At 57.2% G+C, this 19,751-nt stretch overlaps 1 protein-coding gene across 1 annotated transcript; it reads left to right on the plus strand.

Moving 5' to 3' along the window:
- The first annotated feature begins 9,555 nt into the window (after positions 1 to 9,555).
- FBXO27 (F-box protein 27) lies at positions 9,556 to 14,481 on the plus strand. Its single transcript, XM_062176355.1, has 5 exons — positions 9,556 to 9,928; positions 10,003 to 10,114; positions 10,192 to 10,287; positions 12,474 to 12,609; positions 13,771 to 14,481. The coding sequence occupies exons 1-5, from the start codon at positions 9,559 to 9,561 to the stop codon at positions 13,915 to 13,917; spliced, it is 861 nt and encodes a 286-aa protein (XP_062032339.1). The 5' UTR covers positions 9,556 to 9,558; the 3' UTR covers positions 13,918 to 14,481.
- The last annotated feature ends 5,270 nt before the right edge of the window (positions 14,482 to 19,751 follow it).

The raw sequence follows: 19,751 nt of genomic DNA on the forward strand, positions 1-19,751 counted from the left end.
CCAGACACAAACCCGACGTGTTGACACCAGGTTTTACAGGATGCATATTTGAGCGTACTTGCTTCTGCTTTCTTCTTTGTAGTCACTGAAGATGCACACCCACACCTCCAGCTCCTCCCCTCCCTCCCCAGTCAGTCTGGCGTTGTAGCGTGATTAAGCTGCCACCTGCAGTGGTACATCCCGCATGAGCACTGGTTCAAGTCCTGGCTGCTCCACTTCCCATCCGGCTCCCTGCTGATGCGCCTGGGAAGGCAGCAGAGGATGGCCCAAGTCCTTGAGTCCCTGCCACCTACATGGGAGACCTGGATAAAGCTCCTGGCTTCAGCCTGCTCCAGCCCTGGCTGTTGCAGTCATTAGGGGAGTGAACCAGTAAATGGATGTCCTCTCTCTCTCCTTCTTTACCTCTCTCTGTAACTTACTTTCAAATAAAGAAATAAATCTTAAAAAAAAAAAAAAAAGAGTAGTCCCTTCCTGGACACAGACTTCGAGTTATTGTTTTGCCTTTTTCTAAATATGATTTTCCCACAAATATTACTTAGCATTGTGTGCTTTTGTTAAAAGATGTTTTATTGGCCCAACAGTATGGTGCAACAGGTTAAGCTGCTGCTTGGGACTCCTACATCCCACATCAGAGCTGGGTTCGGTTCTGGCTGCTCCATTTCTAAATCTGTTTCCTTCTAATGTGCCTGGGAAGACAGCACAAGATGACACAAGTGCTTGGGCCTCTGTACCCACAAGCGAGACCTGGAAGAAGCTCCTGGCCCCTGGCTTCAGCCTGGCCCAGCCCTGGCCATTGCAGCCATTTGGGGAGTGAACAGCAGATGGAAGATCTCTTGCTCTATGTGTGTGTCTTTCTCTCTGTCCTTCTGCTTTTCAATAAATCTTTAAAGAAATGTTTACATTTATTTGACAGAGAATTTCCATCTGCTGGTTCACTCCCCCAAATACTCACAAATGGCCACATCGGCTGGGGCCGAGCCAGGCCGAGGCCAGGAACTCCATCCTGGTCTCCCACATAGGTGGCAGGGGCCCAAGTACCTGGGCTGCCGCCTGCTGCCTCCCAGGTCCAGTAGCAGGGAGCTGAGTTGCAAGTGGACTCGAATGGGCTCTTTCATATGGGATGCCCGCGTTGACGCTGGCCTGCGCCTTAGGTGTACAAACGACCCCATGTCGTGGGTAGCTCCCCACTGCGCACAGCTGCACAGGACTGATAGGTGGATCTGCTGTGAGTGGACGCTGATTGGTTTCCAGCTGGAGTCCGTGATCTGTCAAGCTGCAGCGTGCATCGTGGTAGCTAACTGCGCACACATGCGCAGGAGAGCACTGTAGCCCCGGGGTGGGCACTCAGCTCCCGCCGGGACGCCCGCACGCCATGCTCGTCAGCACTGGGGGCTAGGTGATGTTTCTGTGCTTTGAAGATTCCAGTGAGGGCGTCATGGTTTTCACTGCATGAAACGAAAGGAGCCCCGAACACCTGCCTGTGTGTTTATTGGAGGCTCAGCTCCTGCAGCAGGCCCCACAGACCGCACCAGAATGACCTCGCTCACGGGGGCGCTGTGCACCACCACGCCGGCGTTGGGCTGTTTCTCGGTGTTCTGGCACAGGGGGCCAGCATCCCGGATGAACTCCATGGGCAGACTTGCCAGGTCGCTGGGACACAGATAGTTAACTTTCCGCGTGGCACACCCAGCCCAGTGAAGAAGGACCCTGAGCAGGTCAAGTGGCCGAAGATTCCGTGGGCTCTGACCCTGAGGGCCGCCTGCCTGGCCGATGAGGGCGCGTGTCGTAAATTGTTAACTTCCATAAACACCCATTGAGGGGCCATCTCGCCTGGTCAGGCCCACCTTACCACTGTGGACGGGGGTCTACACCGCTGCGTGTTCCCCTCCCAACAAACAGCATGAGCAGGCTGCTGCCCACCGCCTGGTGGGCGGAGTCTCTCGGACCCCTGACTGCTGTCTGGCCATGCTTCTTACCCCTCCCCTTTTCCTGCTATCCTGGTTTCAGTAAAACACTCCTGCCTCAACCCGTTACCTCTTTGCCTTACTGGGCAAGTGCTTGGGCCCCTGCTCCCCGTACCACCCACGTGGGAGACCCAGATGGAGTTCCAGGCTCCTGGCTTCAGCCTGGCCCAGCCCCAGCCATTGTGGCCATCTAGGGAGTGAATCAGAGGATGGAAGATCTTTCTCTCTCTAATTTGTCTTTCAAATAAATAAATCTTAAGAATCAGGAGAGAGAACGATAATGTCAAATCGCCGGGCAGGCAGGCTTTAGCTGGCGTGGTAAGAAGTCCAGTGGCTACCGTCTGCCCATTGCATGATGGACCTGAGAGCAAAGTGTTGATGCACAGGAAGCGAGTTTACTCAAGCTTCAGCAAACCCTGACAGTGGGGCGATGTCCGAAAGAAACCATCTTCCCCGCGCCTCGCCTCGTAATGACCAATTGTAAGGACAAGAGACAGGCAAAGGGGAGGGGCGTGGGGTCCAAGGCAGTGATTCGCTGCAGCCCTGAAACTCTGGTCTTGGGTAATCGACAGGAGTCGGGGTCTGCTCCAGCCGCTCCTAAGTCCTTACTGAGAAGTCACTAGGCCAGGCTCACCTGCTCACCTCCTGGTGGGGGCGGTGAGGGGAGGCAGGCAGGTTACTGGCCTCTGTAGAAACCTCAGCCTGCGGGATCGCGGGAATGACAGGCCATGCGGCCTCAGCCTGTGCCCCAGCCGCTCCGCTTCCTGTTCTGTCTCCGCTGTTCTCGGCCCCATCCCGCCTAGGAAGCCACCCCGCTCTGTTAGGCTCATCAGCACTGGGTCGGTTTTATGGGGTGAGGCGTTGCCTCATTCTGGAATCGCAAATAAGAGTCAATTTGGTCTTTTAAATGAGATTTATTGCAATTTTGCTTTTTGACAAAACGCATTATCAGTGTTTAAATATATACTTCAGGGTCGGTGCTGTGGCGCAGTAGGTTAATCCTCTGCCTGCAGTGCCAGCATCCCATATAGGGGCCAGTTCCAGGCCTGGCTGCTCCACTTCCTGTCCAGCTCTCTGCTGTGGGCTGGGAAAGCAGTAGAAGATGACGCAAGACCTTGGGCCCCTGCACCTGTTTGGGAGACCCGGAGGAAGCTCCTGGCTCCCGGCTTCGGATCAGTGCAGCTCCTGCTGTTTCGGCCATTTAGGGAGTGAATCAGTGGATGGAAGACCTCTCTCTCTGTCTCTCTTTCTCACTGTAACTCTCCCTCTCAAATAAATAAAGAAAATCTTTTTTAAAAAATATATATATATATTTCTACCCAGATCCCCAGTGTATTACTATTTTTTAAAAATGTATGTGAGAGAGAACACACTCCCATCTGATGATCCACCCCCTAAATGCCCACAACACCTGAGCTGAGCTGAGCTGAGCGGAAGCCAGGAGCCAGGTCTCCCACGTGGGTGGCAGGGACCCAACTCCCTGAGCCACCACTGCTGCCTCCCAGGGTGTGATCAGGCAACTGGAACGGGGAGCAGAGAAGGAAGCCGAAGCCGGCACTCAGGTCCGGGGTGTGGTGTCCCAGCCGTGTCTTAGTTGCTATGCCAAACGCCCAGCCCTCTGTGCGTTATTTCAGAGCAATCCCACATCTGTCATTCCTCCAAAAAAATCTCTCAAAGGCAAGCATTCAATCTCCACCCCCCCCCCTTTTTTTTTTTGACAGGCAGAGTGGACAGTGAGAGAGAGAGACAGAGAGAAAGGTCTTCCTTTGCCATTGGTTCACCCTCCAATGGCCGCCGCAGTAGGCGCGCTGCGGCCGGCGCACCGCGCTGATCCGATGACAGGAGCCAGGTGCTTCTCATGGTCTCCCATGGGGTGCAGGGGCCAAGGACTTGGGCCATCCTCCACTGCACTCCCTGGCCACAGCAGAGAGCTGGCCTGGAAGAGGGGCAACCAGGACAGGATCAGTGCCCCGACCGGGACTAGAACCTGGTGTGCCGGCGCCGCAAGGCGGAGGATTAGCCTAGTGAGCCGCGGCGCCGGCCCCAATCTCCCCCTTTTTAAACATAGCCACAATTACCATTGTTGCATGTGAGGAACTGTTAGTATCTTTTAATCAGTAGGATTACTTTCTGAGTGATTTCTTAAAAAATTTTTTTTTTATTTGAAAGGCACAGTTACAGAGAGAGAGGGAGGAAGAGAGAGCAAGAGAGAGAGAGAGAGAGAGAGAGAGGTCTTCCATTCGCTGGTTCACTCCCCAGATGGCTGCAATGGCTGGAGCTGTGCCAACCTGAAGCCAGGAGCCGGAAGCTTCTTCCAGGTCTCCCACACGGGTGCAGGGGCCCAAGCACTTGGGCCATCTTCTACTGCTTTCCCAGGCCATAGCAGAGAGCTGGATTGGAAATGGAGCAGCTGGGACTCAAACCAGCACCCATATGGGATGCCAGCACTGCAAGTAGCTGATTTACCCACAGTGCAACGGTGCCAGCCCCTCTGAGTACTTTTCTAAGTGGGATAGTTCAGCACAAAGAAAGCCTGGGCATAAGGAACCTCAACCCACTTAGGCTGACGGTCAGCAGCCTTTAGCTTGTAACCAGGCCAGGCACTGGTGCAGAAAAAGACTAGGCATTTTTTTCTTTAAGCTCCTGGGATGTCAGAGGGGTCTCACTGTCTAAGGATCAGCCAAGGGAATGCCTCTGCACATGGTTTGCTTCCTACCCGAAACGGGAGCTCCCCTCAGCTCTTCCATGTGCTGAGTCTGAGCCGTCTCCCAGAACCCTCGCTGCCTCTGCCGTGTGGACTTGCACTGGAGCCCGCCCCGAAAGGAGGGAGGTGCAGGTGGGATGAGACGTGTCAGCCACGCCCATAACCTGGGGCGTGTATCTGTCAGCACAGCTCGCGCGGGGAGCGGTCAGTTCCCTTGACCGGTGGCGTGATGGCGTGCTGGAACTGAGCCTCTACCTGGCCAGTATCTACCCTCGCCTTGCTGCCCTCCATGAAGAGAAACGGTTGTTCTGCGCCTCTTAACCTGGAGTCCCAGCTCACGGGCCTGCTTTCGACAGCGAGCCTTGACGCACAGGCCGTAGCCACGGTTCTGAGCCGGAGTCTGCAGAGCGAGCAGCAGTCCTGGCTACCGCTTAGGTTAGTGACCAGGCAGGTAAAGCAATAAAGAAGCCTGGTGGGGGGGGGGGGGAATAAAGATTCTCCCCAGTCAGCTTCCCTGAGGTACTGCGTAGGAAGGGCCTGACAGAGGATGCCAGAGCCATGCTGGGGCCTGGCCCAAGTTCAGGCCACGCGGGGAGCTGCACCTGCTGGGCGTCTGGAGGGAACAGCCGTCCCCGTCTGCGGAAGCGAGACCCAGCCTCTGACCCAGAACTAACCAGGTGTCTAGGAAACACCAGCTAATGGGACCGGGACTTGGGGTCTGTAAGAACTGAGGCGATCTGGCGAGGTAAGGAGAGAATTTAGAGGTACAGAGACGGAGATCTTGTCAGGTTCTGAGGTAGAGAGGACTCGCTGGGGCGTGGAGCCCAGCCCCAGGGCCTCGCCCCATACCGCGGCCGGTCACTGGAGCACCACTCCCAGCACAAAGTGCACATCCCAGCCCGGCGCCCACATGTGTTTGCTGGCACCTGGGTCCTGCCAAGAGGTTTTCAGAAAACTCCAGGGCGTGCCCAACCACAATCCCTCCGCCATCTCAGGGCCTTTCCTGTCCTTCGCGAAGGGCCGACGAGAGAGAGAGAGAGAGAGAGAGAGAGATTGAGATTAAAAAGACTCAGCTCCAGGGGATTTCCAGCCTGACCCGAGACTTAAGACCCGCAGCCATGCTCACCACTTCTAACTGGCCAACAGGGACCTGGCATCCTTCAGTCAGAATTACTATGGAGAGTGAGGCTCCCACAGATTATGATTATTAATTATAATATTAATATATGTTAAATATATTAATATTCCTCAACCAATTTCATTCCATTCATTATCCTTTCTACACATTGTTTAATATAGTAGCATCTCTTTTTTTGATTTTTAAAAAAATATTTATTTATTTGATAGGCAGAGTTACAGAGAGGCAGAGAGAGAGAGAGGTCTTCATCCACTGGTTCACTCCCCAGATGGCTATAACAGCCAGAGCTGCACTGATCAGGAGCCAGGAGCCAGGAGCTTCTTCTGGGTCTTCCGTGTGGGTGAAAGGGCCCAAGGACTTGAGCCATCTTCTGCTACTTTCCCAGGCCATAGCAGAGCTGGATCGGAAGTGGAGCAGCTGGGATTGAAACCAGTGCCCGTATAGGATTCAGGCACTGCAGGCAGTGGCACAGGCGGTTGCACAGCACCGGCCCCCAGACAATTCTTAAAATAGTAAACACGTCCCTACCCAGAGTTTAAAGGTGAAAGAAAAGGAGAGCTGCTTATAATGAAAAGAATGTGTACATTAATATGCAAACACTGGGTTTTTTTTTAAGATTAATTTATTTGAAAGGCAGAGTTAGAGAGAGGGAGAGACAGATCTTCCCTCTGCTCCTCACTCCCCAGATGACTGCGATGGCTGAGCCTGGGCCAGGTTGAAGCCAGGAGCTTCATTTGGGTCTCCCACATGGGTAGCAGAAGCCCAAGCACGTGGACATCATCTGATGCTTTCCCAGGTGCCGGATCAGAAGTGGAGCCCATAGGTGATGCCAGTATTGCAAGTGGTGGCTTAACCCACTGTGCCACAACACCAGCCCTGACTTGACGTCTCGGCTTCAGCTGCTCAGGGGCCGGCGCTGTCGCGTTGCAGGTTAAGCCTTCATGTAGCAGACTAAAGCTCCACCTGTGACGCCAGCATCCCATATGGGCGCCCATTTGAGACCTGGCTGCTGCACTGCCGATCCAGCTCCCTGCTAATAATCCTGGGAAAGCAGCAGAAAATGACCCAAGTGCACGCATGTGGGAGACCAGGATGGATTTTTTAAAGCTATTTGTTTTGGTGCAAAAAGTTTATGAAATCCTTGCATAGTTTCTTCATAATGTGCATTTTTCCATGAACTTTTTAAAATGTGCCTGCATGTCTCCCAGTGCAACATGGGATGTAGTTCCAGGAACGAACAGGGAGTGCCTCTGGGGAGGAGAACAGGAGACTGGGAAGAGAGAGGACTTTGTGTCTGCCCTTTGGTCTCCTTAAATGTTTTCAACCCTCTTTTCCCAAAAATCAATCGATCAATCAATCAATCTATTTTTATTTGAAGGGCAGAGTGACAGAGAGAATGGAAGGGACAGGGAGAAAGAGAGAGAGGAGAGACCTTCTATCTGCTGATTCACTTGCCAAATGGCCTCAAGAGCCAGGGCTGAGCCAGGACAAAGCCAGAGCCAGGCAACCCTTCAGGGCCTCCCATGTGGGTGACAGGGATCCAAGTACTTGCACCATCCTCCTCTGCCTCCCAGGTGCGTTGGCAGGAAGCTGGATCGGAAGTGCAGAGAGGCCGGGACTCAAACAGGGCACTCTGATCTGGGATGCTGGCATCCCGAGCAGCAGCTTGGCCTGCTGTGCCACAACACTGGCTCCTAAACCTTTAAAAAAAATTAGCAATCATGTAATTGGTCATACTACTTCAATATCAAAAATATCTCCACAGGAGCCCAGGCCAGAGGCCCATGTTGGGGGCTAAAACCAGGGGCTCCTGCGGAGGCAGAATGGGGTGCGTGGGCTAAAAGCTGATTGCAGATCCCTTGCTTCTGTACATATTAGCTTTGCTGGCTGACGGCTGAGGGTGTGTCTTGTGAAACTATGTGGGCCCCAATTCCCAGGAACTGGGTTGACCGAAATGTGTCCTCCACTGTTATCTTACAACCGTATCTTGGATCTGTTGTTGGGTTTGTTGTTGTTAACTGTTATCTTACAACCATGTTCTTTTTTTTATTATTATTGTTCACTGCATACCAGGGGCCCGGTTCGAAATTGTGAGCCCTAGTGGACAGAATCCTATAAAAAGCTGTTAACTCGCTGTTGGGGGCCGCACTCTGGTAAGGAGTGTCGGTCCCGATCCGCAGCCGGTGCCAATCGGTTACCTTGCCTCTCATTTGCTTCTCATTTTCAATAAAATTCATGTGCGACTGTCACTGGTTTTTCTAATACTCTATTTTAGTGGATGCAATGTTACGCCCAGTTTGATTGTCCCGAAGACCACCAAGGAGCCGATACCGCTGTAAAACACCAGAGTTTTATTGCAGGTCCGGGCCTGGGCTCTCAACTCTCACTGGCACAGCAGATCTGAATGGAGAGCCCCGACTCTCAGTCAATGGGGTTTCTACAGGGTTTTCAGAGACATTCTATACATTATAGCACCATTCAGCAAATCACCTCATTCCGCGGGAAATTCAAAGAACATCTCTTAAAACTGATTAGTGCACCCCGCGGCGGGAATGGACCTAGTAAAGGTGGGTGGATGGCTTTTGGGGTGGATGTCTTTTAAACTGATTGGCTAACGTATAGGGTCCGAGCCGCCAGGGCATAGGTGCCAAACTGCAGGATGTTATCAGTCACCTTAACCGCCTGAAGAGACACCTGGAGCGGTAGGTATTTCCCTGCCATCTGCTGATTGGCTGTTGCTAGGGGAGCTTATCACAAGGGGAGTTTGTTTTTTCTTTCAAGAGCTTTAGGGTCCAGGGCCCGGTCAGGCCCCAGTTACACAATGGAGGCCTATTCCGGAATAGCTGCGCCTTGAGCCAGGCTCAGGTCTCTGGGCAACCCTCGGGAACGCCCCGCCCGGGTTCAAGCCCCAGGGCCGCCTCCCGCGGGCAGGGCCCCCGCCCCCTCCGGCCTGCCCCGCTCCCCACGCAGCGCGGCGCGGCCCGGCCGGTAGCCACGCCGAATGTAGGCGCAGACGGGCGCCGGCCCCGCGACCAGCCCGCCCGGCCTCGGAGGGGATGGACGCCCCGACCCTGCGCGGAGGTCCGCCGGGGGCGCCGCGCCGGCCGCGCCGCTGCCTAATCTGGACCGTGCCCAGGGGCCGGTGGGCGCGGGTCGCGACCTGGGGCCCCCGCCGTGCCCACCCGCTCCCGGAGAGCGGCCGGAGGGAGGTGGGGTCCGGAGAGGCCGGGGGGCGGCCAGGGACAACCGACCGGGGAAGGCGGGCGGCGAGGGGAAGAAGGGCTGAGGCCCGGGTGGGCACCGAGGGCAGTGGAGCCGCCCAGGCCGGGCCCGCGAGGGGAGGAAGGGGCTGAGGCCCGGGTGGGCACCGAGGGCACTGGGGCCGCCCAGGCCGGGCCCGCGAGGGGCGAGGGGAGGAAGGGCTGAGGCCCCGGTGGGCGCCGAGGGCAGTGGAGCCGCCCAGGCCGGGCCCGCGCGGGGAGGAAGGGGCTGGGGCCCCGGTGGGCGCCGAGGGCACCGAGGGCGGCGAGGGGAGGAAGGGGCTGGGGCCCCGGTGGGCACCGAGGGCGGCGAGGGGAGGAAGGGGCTGGGGCCCCGGTGGGCGCCGAGGGCACTGGGGCTGCCCGGCGGTCCCGCCACGGTCACGGCCGCGGGCGCGGGTGCGGCGGGCGGGGCGGGGCCGCGGCGCGGAGGCTGCCGGGCGCTGACGCCGGGCCCTGCCCCTCCCGCAGCCGGGCCCGGAGGCGGGGACCATGGGCGCCTCGGCCTCCAAGGCCCGGGTCGCCGAGGTCCCCGCGCCCGCGCCGGAGCCGGAGCCCGAGCTGGCGCTGGACCTCAGCCGGCTGCCGCCCGAGCTGCTGCTGCTGGTGCTGAGCCACGTGCCCCCGCGCGCGCTGCTCGCGCGCTGCCGCCCCGTGTGCCGCGGCTGGCGCGCCCTGGTGGACGGCCCGGCTCTGTGGCTGCTGATCCTGGCCCGCGACCGCGGCGCCGCCGGCCGCGCCCTGCTGAGGCTCGCGCGCAGCTGCCCGCCCCCGGCCCGCGACGCCCCGTGCTGCCGCCTCGGCCGCTTCTGCGCGCTCAGACCCCTCGGCCGCAACCTCATCCGCAACCCCTGCGGCCAAGGTGGGCTCCGGGAGCGGGGTCCCGGGGCGGGGGCGGGGTCCCGGGGCGGGCGCTGGAGCGGCTTCTGTTTGCAGAGGGCCTGCGGCACTGGATGGTGCAGCACGGTGGGGACGGCTGGGTGGTGGAGGAGAACACGAGGGCGGTGCCCGGGGCGCCTTCGCAGACCTGCTTCGTGACTTCCTTCAGGTGAGCGCCCCCGGCCCCGGGACCCCGCTGCTGGGGCGGCCCCGCCTGCCGTCCTTACCGCTTCTCCGCCTCGCTAGGTGGTGCTCCAAGAAGCAGATCCTGGACCTGGAGGAGGAGGGGCTGTGGCCGGAGCTGCTGGATAGCGGCGGCATTGAGATCTGCGTCTCTGACTGGTGAGTGTGGCCCTGGCCGCCGCCCGAGCGTCCTCTCCCCGTGGCTGGCTCCATCGAACCCCGGAGGCAGCCGGAGCCCCGGGAGAAGGGGCCCGGCCGCAGCTCTGCCGCCCGGCCAGCGGGGTTCCGCGCCGAGGCCTTGGCCGTGAATGACAGACTCCAGGCGGGGATCCTAGAGCCAGCCCCCGGCAGGTTCCCAGTCTCAGTGGCCTTGCGCGAGCCCCCGGGACCCCCGCCCGCCCTGTGCAGGATGCGGCTGTAACAGTCGTAGTCGAAGGCAGGCAGAGCTCCAGGAGCGCGAGCCCCGTTTTGGACTTGACCCCGGGGCAGGTGTATTCCAGCCCTCGGACCTTTCGGTTCCCACAGCGAGGGCTGGGAGCTGGCGTGGGGCCCCGTGGGGCGGCCAACGTCACAGCTGGGACCCTGTAGAGATGCTCTGGACACCGGGGTGCGTGGAGACGTTCCAAGGAGTTAAGTTTCAGGCCCCCGTTACTCCTCAGCTGTCTAGCATATGTCATCACGGGGTAATCACCGGGTCCCCAGTTTTACCGAACAGCTTGCGAAGCGGCTGCCGCCCGGGCCCCATCCTCCCCCCAGCGGGATCGAGGGTCCTGGAGTGGGAGCCTGGCTCGGGCCGGTATCACGAGCAGTCCAGATCTAACCCGAGAACACCCTCCCTGCTCTCGGCAGCTTCAAGGCTGGGGGACTCCACACCACCCCCACATCCCAGAGCTCCCCAGTGGGGCTCACGAGTGTGGGTTATTACAGGCAAAGAGGCAGGTTGACCTTGGCTGAGCAGCACCCAGGAACAAGCCCCGGCAGACCTGGGGACGCGTTCCCGTCCTGGGTCCTGGCTTTGATGTGTGATGGGATGCGTAGCATGCTGCCCATCAGAGGAGCTGGACTGAGGGCCCAGTGGTAATCTCAGCCTGACGCAAAGTCCCACCCCCACCTTAAGTGGTGTTCTTGCCCCTTCGGCAGTGGCCAGCTCACACCCTCAGGCTGTCAACATGGTGTGGCCGGTCACATCGGTAGAGGACCTGGTGTGACCCAAGGTCCCCATCAGGCTGAGTCACTGGGTCAGGACGCATGTTCCAGGGGTTCAGAGCAGCTCTCCAAAGACCCATTTCTTCCTTCTTGAAAGAGTTTTTTAAGAAGTGTATTTGAGGGGCCGATGCTGTGGTGTAGCAGGTAAAGCTGCCCCCTGCAGCGCCAGCATCACATATGGGCGCTGGTTCAAGTCCCGGCTGCTCCACTTCCCATCCAGCTCTCTGCTGTGGCCTGGGAAAGCAGTAGAAGATGGTCCAAGTCCTTGGGCCCCTGCACCTGCATGGGAGACCTGGAGGAAGCTCCTGGCTCCGGGCTTCAGATTGGTGCAGCTCCAGCTAATGTGGCCATCTGGGGAGTAAACCAGTGGGTGCAAGACCTCTCTGTCTCTGCCTCTTCCTCTCTGTAACTCTGCCTTTCAAATAAATAAATAAATCTTTAAAAAAAAAAAAAAAGTATATTTGAAAGGCAGAGCAACAGAGAGAAAAAGAGTCCTTTCTCCAAACAGCTGCAGCAGCCAGGCCTGGGCCAGGCTGAAGCCTCCATCCAGGTCTCCCACATGGGTGCAGGGGCCCAAGCACTTGGGCCATCTTCCACTGTGTTCCCAGGTGCATTAGCAGTGGGCTGGGTGGGAAGTGGAGCAGCCGGGACTGGAACCTATGCTTTTTTTTTTTTTTTTTTTTTTGACAGGCAGAGTGGATAGTGAGAGAGAGAGACAGAGAGAAAGGTCTTCCTTTTTGCCGTTGGTTCACCCTCCAATGGCCGCCGCGGTAGGCGCACTGCGGCCGGCGCACTGCACTGATCCGAAGGCAGGAGCCAGGTGCTTCTCCTGGTCTCCCATGGGGTGCAGGGCCCAAGGACTTGGGCCATCCTCTACTGCACTCCCAGGCCATAGCAGAGAGCTGGCCTGGAAGAGGGGCAACCAGGACAGAACCCGGTGTGCCGGCGCCACAAGGTGGAGGATTAGCCTAGTGAGCCGCGGTGCTGGCTGGAACCTATGCTCTGACGTGGGATGCATAACCCCGTGCGCCACAACACTAGCTGGCTAGAAGAGCCCTTAGAGGAAGTGGCTTGCGTGCAGGAGGAGCTACGCAGAGGTGGGTGGCAGCCCCTCCGCCAAGGCCTCCCTGCCCCCGCAGGTGGGGAGCCCGGCATGACAGCGGCTGCAAGTATCAGCTCCATGTGCAGCTTCTAGACGCCAGCCAGGCCGTCCTCGACAAGTTCTCGGCCGCGCCGGCCCCTGTCCAGCAGTGGAACAACAATGTTTACTTTCATGTGAGTCCCTGACGGGGTAGGGGCGAGGGAGGCGGGGCCCGAGACCCTTTATTACCACATAACCCATCCCCCCCACACTGAGTGGCCACAGTCATTTTAGCACCACTTGGGGCTTCCGAGTCGGTGATGGGAGAAGCTCTCAGTGGGGTCGTTCTGGTGCCAGGCTCACCTGCACGCAGTGGCCGCTCTCAGGGTCACACAGTGGCTATCAGCTATGGGCAGCTGGAGCTGGGCACAGGGCGGCGGGTACGGGTGATCACCGCCCAAGTAGGGGTAATTGGGCTCAGAGCGTCCTCAAGGCAGTGGTGGGCTCCAGGGGGCAGGGGCAGGGCAGAGTAACAGCAGCTGTTTTGCTTTTTTTTTTTTTTAATATAAAGATTTTATTTCTTTATTTGAGAGTCAGAGTTACAGACAGAGAGGGAGAAACAGAGAGAGGTCTTCCATCCCTTGGTTCACTCCCCAAATGGCCACAACAGCTGGAGCTGGATCCGAAGCCAGGCACTCCCTCCGGGTCTCCCACACAGGTGCAGGGGCCCAAGTACTTGGGTTATCCTCCACTGCTCTCCCAGGCCATAAGCAGAGAGCGGGATGGGAACGAACCGGCGCCCATATGGACTGCTGGGACCGCAGGCAGAGGCTCAGCCACTGCGCCCACAGCGCTGGCCCCTGCTTTTCCTTTCCTGACCTGGTCTTGGAAGTCACTTGGCTGAAGTCACCCGGCACCACTTCTGCCACATTCTTGGTGACCAGCCAATGCGCTCAGATCCAAAGGGAGGGGACGCAGAGACCTCCTCCTGGTGAGGGAGTGGCACGGTTCTAGAAGAACAGGCAGAGTGGGCAATGACGTAGCTGCCATCTTTGGAAAATTCCACCTGCCAGTGGCCCCAACCTCAAGCTTCAAAACCAGTCCTGTTGATTTGAGAGGCAGCAAAACAGAGGAAGAGAGAACTCTCCCACCCGCTGGTCCATTCCCCCAAACACCTGCCGGAGCCGGGAACTCAGTCCTGGTGGGTGGCCGGGACCCGAGGACTTGAGCCATCCCTGCTGCCTCCCAGGGTCAACGTTAGCAGGAAGCTGGAGCCAGGTGCCCAACCCAGTGGCCCCGACGTCCTAACGAGCCCGCGCCCAGCCTGGGCTCTACAAGGCCTCTTCTGCCCCCAGGTCAGCCACGTGTTCTCCAGCTTCCAGCCTGGCGTCCGCTTTGTGTCCTTCGAGCACTGGGGCCAGGACACACAGTTCTGGGCCGGCCACTACGGAGCTCGCGTGACCAACTCTAGCGTGATCGTGAGAGTCCGGCCCACCCCGTGAGCGGCCACCCTGCTTCCAAGCCAGCCTGACACAGCCGACCAGGACCCCACACCCACCCAAGCGCTCGCACCTTCCTGGCAAGGGTCCTGCCACAGCCTCTCTGCTGGTATCAAAAACTACTGGAAACTTCTTCTGTCAGGTCTAACTACTGCTGCTGCTTTGGGGGGACCCCACAGTATGCAGGGGCCGCTGGTCCTGGCGAGACCCTCCCCCAGAAGCCCCCTCTGGTTCAGCCCCAGCCCCGTCAACCCCTCTGTTCCATTGGCCTCTTCTCGCCTCCTGTTTCGGGTGCAGGAACTCCCTTGGTTCCTACAGGGAAGCCCTGTGCCCATCTCTGAACTCGGGCAAGATCCCAGCCACCGAGGGGGTGAGCTTCCGGGCCACAGGGCTGGGACCGGGTCAAGCAGTGGAGCCAAGGCGGCCCCCAGCCCTGCACGGACGCTGCAGGACCTCTGTGATGGTGTGGCATTTACAAGTATTGTATTTTCCATTTCGACTTGTAAGCAATGAGAGTAATATATCAGCAGCATGTCTCTGCTACTTGTATGTAATAAAGTTATTATTTTGCCAAAATTGCTTCAGATCTTTTTATTTTTTTTTAGGATTTATTTATAGGGGCCGGTGCTGTGGCATAGCGGGTTAAGCCACTGCCTGTAGTGCCAGCATCCCATATGGGTGCCAGTTCAAGTCCCAGCTGCTGCACTTCCGATCCGTGCTAATGTGCTTGGCAAAGCAGCAGAAGATGGCCCCAGGTCCCGGGCCCTTGCACCCACAAGGGAGAACTGGACGGAGCTCCTGGCTCCTGGCTTTGGCCTGGCCCAGCTCCAGCTGTTGTGGCCATTTAGTGAACCAGCAGATGGAAGACATCTCTCTGTCTGTCTCTGCCTCTCTTTTGTAACTCTGACTTTCAAATAATTTTATTAAAAGGGCAACAGAGAGTGGGAGAGATCTTCACTCCCCAGATGGCCACAATAGCCGGGGCTGGGCCAGGCTGAAGCCAGGAGCCAGGAACTTCATCCAGGTCTCCCACATGAGCGGCAGGGGCCCCAGGGTTTGGGCCATCTCCCACTGCTCTCCCAGGCTCGTTAGCAGGGAGCTGGATCAGAAGCAGAGTGGCCTGGACCCAGCACTAATATGGGACATCAGCATCACAGGCAGGGGCTTTTAAACAGAAGAGCAGCGCTACTGCCTTGGTTACTACGCGACTCTGAGTGTTCTGGGTTGAGGGGAGAGCGCCCTGCAGGATACCAGCTCCTCCCAGTACAAGGAACGGAGCCGCTGCAGCAGTGTTTGCCAAGGCCTGCGGAGACCACTGAGCAGAGAAAGACTGCTGTCGGTGTCAGGAGCACTGAGGACAGGGTCTGGGTACAGTGCCGAGGTGACACTGCGCTCCAGTTACTGGGGTGAGGGCAGCATGGAGCCATGGTGGGCAGGAGCAGGGGTCTGGGACGTCCCCAGCCTCCCTGTTGCTGGGCAGTGAGGTGCTCCGGTGCCCCAAGGTGAGGCAAGGCAAGGTGAGTGTAGCCGGCCACCTCTCGGGACCCTGCCTTGCAGGGGTGGAGCCTCTGCCCACAGCATCCCGTGCGGGCGCTTTCTGACCATGGCGGGTGACGTCCCCGACAGGCCCATCGCAAGTTGAAAACAGGAAACTTCGGGGCTACTGCTGTGGTGTAGCATGTGATGTGAGGCTGCCACCTGCGACACAGGCACCCCATATGGGCACCGGTTCAAGTCCTGGCTACTCCACTTCCGATCCAGCTCTCTGTTATGGCCTGGGAAAGCAGCAGAGAATGGTCCAAGTGCTTGGGCCCCTACACCCACGTGGGAGACCTGAAAGAAGCTCCTGGCTCCTGGCTTTGGATTGGTGCAGCTCAAGCCCTTGCAGCCATTTGGAGAGTGAAGCCTGCGGCGCCGGCACACCGGGTTCTAGTCCCGGTCGGGCCACCGGATTCTGTCCCGGTTGCCCCTCTTCCAGGTCAGCTCTCTGCTGTGGCCTGGGAGTGCAGTGGAGGATGGCCCAAGTGCTTGGGCCCTGTACCCCATGGGAGACCAGGAGGAAGCACTTGGCTCCTGGCTTTGGATCAGCACGGTGCACCGGCTGCAGCGTGCCGGCCACAGTGGCCATTGGAGGGTGAACCAACGGCAAAGGAAGACCTTTCTCTCTGTCTCTCTCTCTCACTGTCCACTCTGTCAAAAAAAAAAAATATATATATATATATATATACATATATATATGATACTTCTGGGGGCCGGCGCTGTGGCACAGCAGGCTAACACCCTGGCCTGTAGCACCAGCATCCCAAATGGGTGCCAGTTTGAGTCCGGGCTGCTCCACTTCCAATCTAGCTCTCTCTGCTGTGGCCCAGGAGAATGGTGGAGAATGGCCTAAGTCCTTGGGCCCCTGTGCCCACGTGGGAGACCCGGAAGAGGCTCCTGGCTCCTGGCTTCGGATTGGCACAGCTCCAGCCGTTGCGGCCAGCTGGATTGTGAACCAGTGGATGGAAGACCTCTCTCTCTCTCTCTCTGCCTCTCCTCTCTCTGTGTCACTCTGACTTTCAAAGAAATAAATAAGCCTTTAAAATACATATATAGAATACTTCCAAAAGTTCACAAAAAATGTAATTAAATGTATGGGTTCATCTTAAAAAATAGATCTTGAAAAAAAATAGATCTTGAAATCTATGCTGAGTTTTTTTCATAATATGCATTTTCCATGGATTACCAGAATATGTTTTTCATTAAGCTCATATACAGGTTTGTTTTTTTTTTTTTTTTTTTTTTTGACAGGCAGAGTGGACAGTGAGAGAGAGAGACAGAGAGAAAGGTCTTCCTTTTGCCGTTGGTTCACCCTCCAATGGCCGCCGCGGTAGGCGCGCTGCGGCCGGCGCACTGCGCTGATCTGATGGCAGGAGCCAGGTGCTTCTCCTGGTCTCCAATGAGGGTGCAGGGCCCAAGGACTTGAGCCATCCTCCACTGCCCTCCCTGGCCACAGCAGAGAGCTGGCCTGGAAGAGGGGCAACCGGGACAGGATCGGTGCCCAGACCGGGACTAGAACCCGGTGTACCGATACCGCAAGGCGGAGGATTAGCCTAGTGAGCCGCGGCGCCGACCCCATATATAGGTTTTTTAAACTTATTACTCTTTATTTGGGAGGCAGAGAGCAGGAGTTCTACCTGCTGGTTTATGCCGCAAACGCCCGGGAGCCAGGCACTCGGTGAGGAGTCCCACAGGGGTAGCATGGGCTGCCTGCTGCCTGCGAGGGTACACGCTGGCAGGAAGGAGGCTGGAGCTCGGGACAGAACCTAACGTTAAACCCAGGCACCAAAGTGGATCACAGGTTCCTCACCAGCGCCAGGAAAGAGGACTCAAAAATTAAGACGGAAAGACGGAAAGTCACAAGGCTCTGTGACAGCAGGCGGGGCGTCCTCTCGCTAGCAGTTCGTCTGAAGACTGCAGGCCTTTTTCTTTTTAAAGAAGATGTATTTATGGAGCTGGTGCCGTAGCACAGCGGGTTAAGCTGCCGCCGGCAGTGCCAGCATCCCATACAGGCGCCGGGATGGCCCAGGATGGCCCAGGGGGCTAGATCAGAAGTGGAGCCCATAGGTGATGCCAGTCTTGCAAGCGGTGGCTTAACCCACTGTGCCGCAACACCAGCCCTGACTTGACATCTCGGATTCAGCCACGCAGGGCGCGGCGCCGTGGCGTAGTGGGTTAAGCCTCTGCCTACGACACCAGCATCCGCTGTGGATGCTGATTGAGATCTGGCTGCTGCACTTCTGATCCAGCTCCCTGCTAATGTTCCAGGGAAAGCAGCAGGAAATGACCCAAGTGCTTGGGCCCCTGCACCCACGTGGGAGACCAGGAAGAAGCTCCTGGCTCCTGGCTTGGGCCTGGCCCAGCTCTGGCCATTGTGGCCATTTTGGGAGTGAACCAGTAGATGGAAGATCTCTCTCCTCTCTGTCTCTCCCTCTCTCACTGTAGCTTTGGCTTCCAAATAAATAAATCTTCAGACAGACAAACACACACAAAGGTGTATTTATGGGGCTGGCACTGTGGCACAGTGGGTTAACGCCCTAGCCTAAAGCACCAGCATCCCGTATGGGTGCCGGTTCAAGACCTGGCTGCTCCACTTCCAATCCAGCTCTCTGCTGTGGCCTGGGAAAGCAGTAGAAGATGGCTCAGGTCCTTGGGCCCCGTGCCCACATGGGAGACCTGGAAGAAGCTCCTGGTTCTTGGCTTCTGATCTGCGCAGCTCCAGCCGTTGTAGCCAATTGGGGGTGAACCAGCGGATGGAAGACCTCTCTCTCTCTGCCTCTTCTCTCTCTGTGTAACTCTGAATTTCAAATAAATAAATAAATCTTAAAAAAATAAGAAATGTAAAAAAGATGTATTTATTTATTTGAAAGCTGGAGTTACAGAGAGAATCTTTCATCTTCTGGTTTACTCCCCAAATGACCACAATAGCCCAGCCAAAGCCAGGAGCCAGAAACTCTAAACCCATCGTCCAAAGCTGATTCAAAACACATCTCCCAATTTTTTTTTAGCAAAATAATTTTTAACCTAAAAGGAAATAAAAACCACGTTGACGTCAGAGGCGCTGGCTCAGAGAATGGCTCCCTGTGCCCCTGGCTGAGCCTGTTCAAGTGGCCTGGGCAGCCCTGCCCCCTCCAGCTGGGTCTGGCCCCGGGTGTCCCCTCCTCCTGCGCCCCAGGCCTCTGAGGCTTGCACAAGCCCAGCAGCCCCAGGCCCTGCCGCCCCCTCCTCCAGCTGGTTATACCCCCCCCCAACACCCCAGGGACCACGTAGGCGACCTGGGTGGGGTTCCAGGACTCGGCCATTGCCCCCATCTGGGGGGTGAACCAGCAGATGTGAGATCTCTCTGTGTCGCTCTGCCTTTCAAATAAACAGCCCTTTAAAAAGAGAAAAGAAAATCAAAGAGTTTAAGTCAGTAAAAGCAGAACCCTCGGGGAATTAAGTGGAGGGCTTGAAACTGGAGTCCGTTGAATGTAGATCAAAGAGCTTCCTGCAAGTGACCGCTAACCTTAGAGATTTATAAATAGAACGTGTGCAGGGGGGACCCGCGAGCCGGCGGAAGGCAGCCTTGCACTGGGGAGCTGAAGGCGAAGCCATCGGGCCTGGCCGTGCACAAAGACCTCCTCCTGCGGCCCGGCAGGCTGGCGGGGGCACTGCTCCGCCGCGGTCTGGAGCCCAGGCCCCTGTCGCCCACTTTTCCCCCAGTAGAGGCGCGGCCAGCTAACTCCCCCCACCCCAACCATCTCCCCTCGGTAATCCCGGGGACACGCCCTGACCACAGCCCCCAGGCGCTCACACCCTGCCATTCCCACCCTAGAATGTGGGCTGAACCTGGGGAAGAAATGGAAAAAAAAAAAAAAAAAGGAATGTTCCACCAGCCCACGCCCCCAGGGCTTAACCGTCTTCTCAGTGACTTCTGGCTGTTTCAGCCCGGCCCAGCCGCAGTGAACCCGCAGACCAGAGCTCGCTCTGTTGTCCGGCCCTCCCTGCCTCTCAAATAAATAGAATTTCTTATTTTTACGTTCATGGAAGATGGAGGGAAAATGTAAGTTTTATTTTGATGCAAAAAAAATGAAATCCATGCATGGTTTTTCTTTTTTAAAATTTATTTATTTATTTGAAAAGCAGAGTTTCAGAGAGGCAGAGAGAGAGAGAGAGAGAGAGAGAGAGGTCTTCCATCTGTTGGTTCACTCCCCAGATGGCCACAGCAGCCGGAGCTGTGCTGATCCAAAGCCAGCAGCCAGGAGCTTCTTCCACGTGGATGCAGGGGCCCAAGCACTCAGGCCATCTTGCACTGCTTT

Source organism: Lepus europaeus, chromosome 19, assembly GCF_033115175.1.
Source record: "Lepus europaeus isolate LE1 chromosome 19, mLepTim1.pri, whole genome shotgun sequence".
Classification (NCBI taxonomy): Eukaryota; Metazoa; Chordata; class Mammalia; order Lagomorpha; family Leporidae; genus Lepus; species Lepus europaeus.

Coding starts and splice junctions, on each gene's coding strand:
- FBXO27 (XM_062176355.1), top strand. CDS start 9,559: ATGGGCGCCTCGGCCTCCAAGGCCCGGGTCGCCGAGGTCCCCGCGCCC. Junction 9,929..10,002: donor CCGCAACCCCTGCGGCCAAG/GTGGGCTCCGGG, acceptor TTCTGTTTGCAG/AGGGCCTGCGGCACTGGATG. Junction 10,288..12,473: donor GAGATCTGCGTCTCTGACTG/GTGAGTGTGGCC, acceptor CTGCCCCCGCAG/GTGGGGAGCCCGGCATGACA.